Genomic DNA, 11,340 nt, shown 5'->3' on the forward strand with positions numbered 1-11,340 from the left:
GATTTGTGGAGAGAATTATGCAAATTGATTTGATTGACTTGTAATTTAAGGTATAAATATATTACTACTTCATTAGTTCAGTGTATAATTCTCCCTGCAAAAGGAGGGACCATGTACAATGTAAATCATCATCGAAGAGAACTTGCCATTTAGAGCATTCACTATGCGGCCCGTCACCGTTCCGCATTCCGTCACGGAGGGACAGAACAGCGGAGAGACGCGTTGCAGCAAGTCGTTCCGTCCCCAGCCCGTCCCCGTACCGTCCCAAGACCCGTCACGCCGCGACGTGGGACGCGACGTCTCGCCACGCGCCGAGGCGACGTGGAGAGCTCCCAGGCCATGCGTGACGCCCACTGACGCAATAATTCATTTTTTAAAAAATAAATTTTTAAAAAATATTTTTTATTTATAAAAATTGATTTTTATATTTAAAAACAATTTTTACAAATAAATGAATACAAAAAATTCATAATAACCCATATATATTTGATGGGCTTGCGAATTTATGAAACCATTCTTAGTTGTTTCTCTTTTATAGAGACATTCTTGAATGTTTTATGTTCCACTTTCGATGTGGGACAAACTCATTCTTGGTTGTTTCTCTTTTATAGAGACATCCTTGAATGTTTTATGTTCCAATTTCGATGTGGGATAAACTCATTCTTGGTTGTTTATCTTTTATAGAGACATCCTTGAATGTTTTATGTTCCAATTTTGATGTGGGATTTTAATTATGTCTTTTTCTATTTTTTTAAATTATGTCATTTTATTTTTTTAGGATTTTAATTATGTCTTTTTCTATTTTTTTGAATTTTAAGTTGTAATGTTATTTTAATTTTAATGAAGTGTGTTTTTTAATTGAATTTGTTGGAAAAAAATTAAAAAAATATAATTGAATGAATAGTAATTTAAGGGACGATTAAGGGACGGTTAGGGGACGGAGGGTTGCAGGTTCCGTCACTTAGTTAATGGATGGAGTAAAAAAGTACAGTGGGGCCTGCAAATAGTGTTTTAAGGGACGGTATTGTGACAGCGTAGTGGGATGGCCTTAAGAGTATCTGTGTTTGTAATAGTGTGTGTGGTCTTTTTATTTTATATTTCTTTGAGGAACTTGCTAACGTGTCTTCGTTTTCTTATGTTGAAATTATGCCCACTTGGATTACAAATTTAAGCATTTTATACCCCGAAAAATCTCATAGTAGGTACCATTCTTCATTATATTTTGCATATAGTTATCCTTAATTTTTTTATGCATATGCATTCACGTACTGATCAAACTAAAATGGCTCGTAAAATTAATGCCAGTTATTTAAATATAGAGTACTATTTGACTTAAGTCGTGAATTATTAAATGCTACTAGTAGTTTGGTATTTCATGATATTACGCATTTATATCTACTGGATACCTGGCGATAGTGGTGATGTACCATATAAATGTTGAAGGACTACTCAGAAACTCCTTAACAAATTATAAATCCTTCTTTGTTATACTTTTATCTAATTACAATTACAGATTGGACCGATGGAGAAAGAACTTGGAAATAAAATTATACTACTAATACTTAAGGTTATTTTGTTATCTGATAAGGATGAAGCTCTTTAACTCGTAGATTTTGCGTCGAACGTCGCGGGAGCTTTTGCCCGTCGATCAATCCGGCGTCAAAATTAGGGTTTTGTTCGTTTTGCACGTTTAAAAGGAAAGAGAGTAAGAGAAAATAAAATAGAATGATAATTGATATTTCTTGAATGATCAAAATGACTAACAATGTCCACTATTTATAATAGTGGATACTAACTTAATGAGCAAGACAAAAGATATGAAAAAGATATGCAAATCCATAATTAACTAACTAAATAATAATAATAATAATAATCATCGTATCATTATCCAAAATACAATTAACGTTGATTGCTTTAAAGTAGTTGACAAATTCATAGTTTAGGATGTTTAGGTGGGTGATTAACACACGTTGTTGTATATTTTGAGGTATAAAATATAGGTTTCATCCACTTATTTGCTGTTTTTAGAGTTAACGAGTTTGTCGAAGTCTTGATGCAAAAACAGGTCTAAAACGGGCAAACGGAGCGAACAGGATGTTTCATATACAGACGTTTTGGGCCAGGATTCCAGAGAGTTCACCCGGCCGAGTTTTTCGCATCCGACAAAATGCCCGACCGGGCGTTTGAAGTTGATGTCGCGATTCTACCGGAATGCTCGTTCGTACGTTTTCCCTTTTTCAGATCGCGCGGTCGGGCGTTTGTGACAGATACCCTTTTTGCCTATTTTTCACTCCGAGTATAAAATGGTTCTCACTCATTTTCGAACCCTAACCTCCCATACTACAAAATCAAGAGAGAAATCTAGAGATTGAAGAGGATTGAAGGCAAGGAGGCTTCCATCTTCAAGAGATTGAAGAAGAAGACTCTCCCCAACATCAATTCCACCTTAAGGAGTTCAAATTTCCATTTCCATTATGTTTTCATTTGTTTCTTTTGTATTTTCTTTTGTTTTGTGTTTGACTATGAGTAGCTAGATTTCCTTTAGGGATTTGGTGAAGTTTGAATGGATTGTATGGATTGAATCTATGGTTTAATGCTTATCTATCTCATTTTGTTGGTTTTGTTGATTCTTGAGCTTTTAATATCTAATTGCTTAGCTACCAATTAGATACATCCTTTTTGCCTAATTGTTGTCATTGAGAAATGCGGATAGATGTGTAATCAAAAACTCTGTGCATTACATGTGATCGAGAGATGCATGAGCTAGAGAGAGGGCTTGGGTCCGTAGTTCTTATGAGTCAATCTCGAATTGTATGGACGAGACTCCTACTCTAGAGATTGATCCACGTGTTAGATGCACCCGAGAGGGGGTCTAACCAACCTTCTCGACTTTCCTAACCACAATTGAGGCCAAATAGATGAGCATGACTAGACATGCACAAACCGAACCGGCCCGACGGTTAACCGCCGGTTCGGGCCAGCCGGTTCATCAACCAGAACCGGCGGTTTGAACCGTCTGGAGGGTTGCCGGTTAACACGGGCCGGTTCAGGGTCGGCGAATTGTGAACCGTGAACCGGCGGTTCGGCAGTTTGAACCGCCGGTTCAACCGAATTTTTAAAAAAATTATTTATAAAAATTTATTTTTATATTTAAAATCAATTTTTACAAACAAATGAATACAAGAAATTCGTAATAGCCCATATATATTTGATGGGCTTGCGAATTTATGAAACCATTCTTGGTTGTTTTTCTTTTATAGAAACATCCTTGAATGTTTTATGTTCCACTTTCGATGTGGGACAAAATCATTCTTGGTTGTTTCTCTTTTATAGAGACATCCTTTAATGTTTTATGTTCCACTTTCGATGTGGGACAAACTCATTCTTGGTTGTTTCTATTTTATAGAGACATCCTTAAATGTTTTATGTTCCACTTTCGATGTGAGACAAAATATGTTGAATTACTTTCTTTTATAACTACATGTTTAGAGCATTCATTCATCTTTTTCCAATGTGGGATACAAAACTTTCTTTTGTCTTCTACTTTTCTTCATGTTTTGTATGATATAAATAAATAAAATTATTATTCAAATATATTCTTGATTGATAAAAATAAAGAATTATTGAGAAATATGATTTGTATATAGAAAATATTTATTTTTATAATAATTATTGTTAGGTTTATACAATTGTATAAGAATTATTCTTTCAATGTGTATAATATTATTTATTAGTTAACATATACATAAATTTATAAACATAAGCAAATCATTAATGATAAATAACTAATGAATAATAGTTTATGTAATAATGTTTGTTATTATTACATAAACTATTATGTCCAATATTAAGTATTGATATTTTTTATGTCCAATATTATTTATGTATTTATAAACTATTATGTCCAATATTATTCTATAATAAATTTATGTATTTATGATCAAAGCAAATTATTCTATTTCATTAGTTATTTATGTATATATTTATAAAATATCAATACTTAATATTGGACATAATAGTTTATGTAATAATAACAAATATTAGTACATAAACTAGTTTATTAGTTATTTATCATTAATGATTTGCTTATGTTTATAAATTTATGTATATGTTAACTAATAAATAATATTATACACATTAAAAAATAATTCTTATACAAATTGTATAAACCTAACCATAATTATTATACAAATAAAAAAGAATGATATTGTCCCACATCGAAAGTGGAACATAAAACATTCAAGGATGTCTCTATAAAAAAGAAACAACCAAGAATGATTTTGTCCCACATCGAAAGTGGAACATAAAACATTCAAGGATATTTCTATAAAAGAGAAACAACCAAGAATGATTTTGTCTCACATCGAAAGTGGAACATAAAACATTCAAGGATGTCTCTATAAAAGTGAAACAACCAAGAATGATTTTGTCCCACATCGAAAGTGGAACATAAAGCATTCAAGGATGTCCCTATAAAAGAGAAACAACCAAGAATGAGTTTGTCCCACATCGAAAGTGGAACATAAAACATTCAAGGATGTCTCTATAAAAGAGAAACAGCCAAGAATGAGTTTGTCCCACATCGAAAGTGGAACATAAAACATTCAAGGATGTCTCTATAAAAGTGAAACAACGAAGAAAGATTTTGTCCCACATCGAAAGTGGAATATAAAGCATTCAAGGATGTCTCTATAAAAGAGAAACAACCAAGAATGAGTTTGTCCCACATCGAAAGTGGAACATAAAACATTCAAGGATGTCTCTATAAAAGAGAAACAACCAAGAATGAGTTTGTCCCACATCGAAAGTGGAACATAAAACATTCAAGGATGTCTCTATAAAAGTGAAACAACCAAGAATGATTTTGTCCCACATCGAAAGTGGAACATAAAACATTCAAGGATGTCTCTATAAAAGTGAAACAACCAAGAATGATTTTGTCCCACATCGAAAGTGGAACATAAAGCATTCAAGGATGTCACTATAAAAGAGAAACAACCAAGAATGATTTTGTCTCACATCGAAAGTGGAACATAAAACATTCAAGGATGTCTCTATAAAAGTGAAACAACCAAGAATGAGTTTGTCCCACATCGAAAGTGGAACATAAAACATTCAAGGATGTCTCTATAAAAGGGAAACAACCAAGAATGAGTTTGTCTCACATCGAAAGTGGAACATAAAACATTCAAGGATGTCTCTATAAAAGAGAAACAACCAATAATGGTTTCTTAAATTCGCAAGCCCATCAAATATATATGGGCTATTACGAATTTCTTGTATTCATTTGTTTATAAAATTTTATTTTAAATATAAAAATTAATTTTTATAAATAAAAAATATTTTTTTTAATTTCGGTTGAACCGCCGGTTCATGATCCGGAACCGGCGGTTCAGGCAAAAAACCGGCGGTTTTGAACCGCCTGGTGAACTGGCGGTTTTTTGAACCGGAACCGGAACCGCCGGGAGGTAGGCGGGCCGGTTCAGGTTCAAGGATTTCCTGAACCGTGAACCGCCGGTTCAAGAACCGGAACCGGCGGTTCGTGACCCTTGTGCATGCCTAAGCATGACCCTTAGATGACGTCTTTGATCCATTCTAACGGATCTATATCCCTACATTTCCCAATTTGTGTGAAAACCTTATTTTACTTGCTTTACTTAGTTAATTGTCTTTACTTGATCGTTTACTCTTTGCTCTTAGTTTAAAAAAAAACAAAACCCCTTTTATTAGTCTAGATAGTGTTCAAAGTTGCATCATAGTATTCAAACCGGCTTTTAGTCTTCGTGGATTGATAATTTTAACTTGTCACGTGCTACTTATCCCGTACACTTGTGGGTGACGCTTTTGATGCAAAATTAGCATGAGTCAGTAGTCGATGTAAATAAAAACTCAAAATCAATTCTTTGAACCACTCAAATTAATCACTAGTAAAAATCATACTTCCTTTGTTCCACCATAACGAAACGCTTCTTTTAAGTACTCATATTGAGAAAATGATATTTAATAGTTAAAATGGAGATAGAGTAAAGTAAGAGAAAGAATAATTCTTATCTAGTTCACTCTCTTATTTTTACTTTTGTTCCATTTATTTTTTTTATAATCTAAAAATCTCAAACCACCAAGTAGTGGTGAGGTAGACCAACCACAATAAGAAGAAGAGCAAAGAAATAACGTCTGCAAAACAAGAACCAAGCTGACCCAAGAAGAAGGAAGCAGAAGATCAAACCCATAGAGCAATCACCCCCCCCCCCCTAAAAAAAGTGATTATCTTCCGTGAGGTGTCTCATTGCCCTTGCCCACATTCTAATATCATCAAAAGTTTTCATTATTAAATTGCTCCAGTTTAATAATCAGATATTTTCTCAAAACGAGGGCTTAAAAGAAGTGTCTCGCTTACGGTGGGACGGAGGAAGTATATGCTTAAGTCGCTATTTTTAAAATTCTTAAGAATAATTTGGTAATTTAATGTTAATTTCATTTACTGAAAATATAAATGATTCAATTATTTTGGAATATTCTGAAATAAAAAATGATTCAATTAATAAGGAATGGAGGAAATATTTTCTTTTCTTTTTTGACATTTATTAGAGGATTTTTTTTCACATTATCAACATGGAACCTATTATTCCATGATAATGACATTCAAACTAACAATTCAAAAGATAATACTAGCATACGTAAAAGAATAAACATTATTCGGGAGACAAAATCCAGAAGCAATTTGAAAGAAAGATGGGTAAGGTATATAGTTTTTCAAATAATGATTTCTCACATGTTTAAACAATACTACCTCCGTCCAGAAAGTTTGTCCCATTTTTCCATTTCCGTTCATCCCCCAAAGTTTGTCTCTTTTTACTTTTTACTATTTTTGGTAGTGGACTTTATATTTCACTAACTCATTCTTATTCACATTTTATTATAAAATTAATATATAAAAGTAGAACTCACAATCCATTAATTTTTTCAACCCACTTTCCATTATATTTCTTAAAACTCGTATCGGGTTAGAGTGAGACAATATTTGGGGTAGGATGTATTAGAAAACAAGAGTGTAAATGGGAGGGTGAATGCGAGACAAAGACTTTGATAAATTAAGGTGGTTTCAGTAAATGCTCAAAGTCTGCCCCTTTCTGCTCTACTTGCACTGACATCAATTTGGCAAGTATAATTAACTCTCACGCAACTACAAATTTCTCTCATTTATTATACCCATATTATTTACTCTTGTTTCATTTCTCACAGCTTGAATTTTAGGGGAACCAATTGTTTCGATTTGAAGCACGACTAACAATTCCACAAAATATAAATTGATAGTACTATTAGTCATACTAGTAATTTGAATGCTAATAAATAAATACTCTTATAATTACAAAGCCTATTCTAAGCTAGTAAGATTGGTCTAATTTAACATGAAAACAGCTATTGGTTATTATTTTTTATTTAACACTTAAGTTCTACAAAATATTTACATAAAAGGAAAATCAGGGAAATGACTTTTACCTCTGAGTGGGCTCTATTACCAGGTACTGTACACACTGTATTCCACAGGCATAAATTATTGAATTCAATATGTGCTGTAAAATCCCAAAAAGATCACTAAAATCCAAAATGACCACATTTCCTATTACGTTATGTGCGATAAATTAGACAGTGAACTATGGTTAGAATTTACATGAAAATAGATCATATTAAAACCAAACAGAAAATAATGATCCACATACACATAATTAACTATGGTTAAAGAGAAATAGAAATAAGCGGTCAACACGCATCTCCACCAAATCAAGATTTGTATCATCAATATCATCATCATCATACTCAAAACAAAAAACCAATCACATTCTTGTTGTCTCTCTCCTCATACCCTAACTCCATTTCTAATCCCAATCTCTTAAAAAAAATACAAGAAATAAAAAAAAGGAGAAATTAAAAAAAAACCTCATCCTTTTAGTTTAAAATTAAACGAGTGTAATAGTAGTTGATGTAGTTTGAGGAGCAATGGAGCTAAGCAAATCGGCAGTCAAAACCCCAGATGCTGAACCCGAAACCCCGACCCGGTTCCAACCCGCCCCGCCTCCCTGCAACGGCGCGATGAAGCGCCTCCACCTCGGCCACCCCGTGGTGGTGGCATACAAGGAGTGCCTGAAGAATCACGCCGCTGGCGTCGGCGGCCTCGCCGTCGACGGCTGCGGCGAGTTCATGCCCTCCCCTCTCTCCAACCCCGCTGATCCCGCCTCGCTAAAATGCGCCGCCTGCGCCTGCCACCGCAATTTCCACCGCCGCGAGGAGCCCCCCGCCGCCGCCCCGCTGCCGGCGCTCGAGTACCGCCCCATCCACCGCCACCGCCCCTCCCCGCCGCGCCTGAGCAGCGCCAGCCCGGATAATTCGCCGTCGCCGCCGCCGATCTCATCCTCGTTCTACCCCTCGGCGCCGGTGCACATGCTGCTGGCTCTCGGCGGCGGCGCTCTGATCAGCGGCGCTTCGCCACCGGTGATGAGCTCCGGCGGCCGGAAGAGGTTCCGCACGAGGTTTACGCGGAATCAGAAGGAGAAAATGCTGGAATTCGCGGAGAGATTGGGGTGGAAAATGCAGAAGAAGGATGAAGATTTGATTGGCGAATTCTGCGGCGAAGCTGGATTGGAGAAAGGGTGTTTCAGAGTGTGGATGCATAACAACAAGAACACTCTCGCTAAGAAAGATCGTCCGCCGCCGACCGCCAATAGCGGCGGCGGAATGAGTTGCGCCGCTGACAGCAAAGAGGTTTTAGATAGTTGAGAAAAGATAAATCGGAATTTCGCCTGCAATTTGTTAGTAGTTTAATTTCTAATTCTGCTTCTTAATTAGATTCTTACCTTGCTTAACTAATCTTTATCTATTACTATGAGTAGGATTGATCAAATTTATGGGTGATTTAGAGTATTTGTTTAGTTATCATTTATCTAAATCGGTCCATGCATTACTTTTTTCTTAATTATCTCTATATTATCTAATGAAGAATTAACATTACTTTTTCACTTGGTTTGTCTGAAATCAGGCAGCAAAAGTGGCTATATTAATCAAATTGAGGCATTTGTGTTTTTCTAAATTTTAGGTCCTTTTGGAGAGTATATAGTACAGCTTCTTGTTCATGCTAGAAAAAGATTGACATCCAGATTTGAGATTATTATTTTAAATAATTGTTCCTGTTTAACACTTTAATTTAATCTCGTTAGTTCACTATCTCATAACTTTATTCGCGCATATTTGCTTTATCTTATCTATCTATAGTGATCTTTATCTCATGGGTGGTAATAGATTTGAATTGACTTGACATTGTCTTTCGAGGGTTTTATCCATGATAATTAAATTTTGACTTTTAATTAAATAGTATTCCTCCTTTGCAACTAAATTGAATTAAAATTTTTGGGTAAAGAGATCAAGAAATAGTGTTAAAAAGTATGAGAGAAGAATAAAATAGAAAATAGAAAATATAAAAAATAAAATAGGTGATGGAATAAAATAAAAATGATTGAATTTTTTATTTTTTATTAAAAAAATAACTCAACTTAGTAGAAATAATACCACTCAGTTTGGAAAGTAATATATAAATTAAAAATATATACTATTATGACTTTGTAGATGTACTTTCCTAATCTAAATGGAAAGTAATATATAAAATAAAAAAAATTTACTAGTATGACTTTGTAGATGTGCTTTCCTAATCTAAAACATATTTGTTGTCTTAATATATGGACTCTTAAATTCTTAAAGTGAGTGAATTATTTTTGGTACTTCCTCTGTTTAATGTTAATAGAGACATTTTTCTTTTACACAAAGTTTAAAAATAATGTATTAAGTGAACGATAAATAAAGTAAGAGAGAATAATGTAAGATAATAAAGTAAGAGGGATGATTACTTTTTGCCAAAAATAGGAATGATTCAATTATGGTGGAACTTCTCAAAATAGGAAAATGACATTATTAACATTGAATAGAGGGAGTACCATGTTTATTTCAAGTTTATTGCAGACATACAAAGCTATACACAATAAGAAAGTACTCCCCGTTCTTTGTTAATTATGTTAAATAGATAATGAATGAAGTAAGAGAGTTGAAGAGAATAAAGTAAAATAGAAATGATTTTTTATTAAAATCTAATTATTTGACTTTCTAAAATAGAAAAATAACTCAATTAATATGGAATAGAGGGAAGAGTACCTATGAGGTTGTGCTAGGTTGTTAATTTGAATACCTATTTACTAAATCCTAGATGTATTTACATCCTTCTTAAGGGAACATAAGTTATTATTGGAAGAGTGGAGCTGTCTTGTCCACAACCTCTTCCATTTTGTTGCGTTGGAAAATCGAAACACATATAAAAATCCATCAAATATCAAAATAGCTGGTTTGTAACTAGGGATAGATATATATTTATGACATCTTAATATATCTAACTTATTGTTTTTTTGAACACGAGGCTTTTTATAAAGATATATTTTTTAAAAAATTAGGAAAATAATGAAGAATAAAGAAGTAAAATGAAGCACAGGATTGGAAATCATAGAGAGGAAAAAAAGAGAGAATAAGAAGGTAATTTGATAAGAAAATTTACTCAAAAAAATAAAACAAATAGATGTCAAGAGTGGGATTTGAACCCACGCCCTTTCGGACCAGTACCTGAAACTGGCGCCTTAGACCGCTCGGCCATCTTGACTCATGACTTTTTGTTCAGTATTTAATATTAAGTATATGTGGAGTCACAAGTTCGATAGCACTGTACTGTATATCCGCTTTGTATACTGTAGTCTGTACTACTATTATTTAAGCTTCCCAAATCCCCATAGATACATTTAAAAAATAAGTTATGAAACTGTAAATTTAATTCAAATAGGCAACAATGTGATAACAATATAGAGTATATTTATCTATAATATGCGATCGGGAGTAATCAATGGCTAACTAATTAGCAATCACACATTAATACTAAATCTTAGCTATTAGATTAGGAGAGGGTTGAAATAATGCGACATGAATTATATTTTAAATGAAAAAATTTATTAGATAAATTCAAAGGGTATTAATGTCAATTCTCTCATATCAAAATCATCTCAAAACTTTAAATTTACGTATCTCTCTCGATTTAAATTATTTTTTCGCAAAAAATATATCAAATTAAAGATAATTTTGTAAAGATTCCAACGAGATCTCAATTGCATATGTTCCGACGATGTTCGGGTGATGAAATTATATTTAAATTTTCGTACACGTTGATAAGCAGATTTTATCAATAAATGCAAAAAAAATCTCAATATAGTGTTTGCAAAATCTCAATATAGTGTAGGTAAAATATCAATAAAACTG

At 33.6% G+C, this 11,340-nt stretch overlaps 1 protein-coding gene and 1 non-coding gene across 2 annotated transcripts; one reads left to right on the forward strand and one right to left on the reverse strand.

Moving 5' to 3' along the window:
- Window positions 1–7,811: 7,811 nt before the first annotated feature.
- LOC121811411 (zinc-finger homeodomain protein 9-like) lies at window positions 7,812–8,944 on the forward strand. The gene has a single exon (XM_042212266.1). It carries the CDS (start codon window positions 7,999–8,001, stop codon window positions 8,773–8,775), a length of 777 nt encoding a protein of 258 aa, XP_042068200.1. The 5' UTR covers window positions 7,812–7,998; the 3' UTR covers window positions 8,776–8,944.
- A 1,669-nt stretch (window positions 8,945–10,613) lies between these two features.
- Window positions 10,614–10,693, reverse strand: TRNAL-CAG. Its single transcript has one exon. It is a non-coding gene; the product is annotated as a tRNA-Leu (tRNA).
- Between the last annotated feature and the right edge of the window lie 647 nt (window positions 10,694–11,340).

This window comes from Salvia splendens, chromosome 7, assembly GCF_004379255.2.
Source record: "Salvia splendens isolate huo1 chromosome 7, SspV2, whole genome shotgun sequence".
Classification (NCBI taxonomy): domain Eukaryota; kingdom Viridiplantae; phylum Streptophyta; class Magnoliopsida; order Lamiales; family Lamiaceae; genus Salvia; species Salvia splendens.

Bases quoted from the DNA above. Each gene is read 5' to 3' on its own strand.
- LOC121811411 (XM_042212266.1), top strand. From the start codon at position 7,999: ATGGAGCTAAGCAAATCGGCAGTCAAAACCCCAGATGCTGAACCCGAA.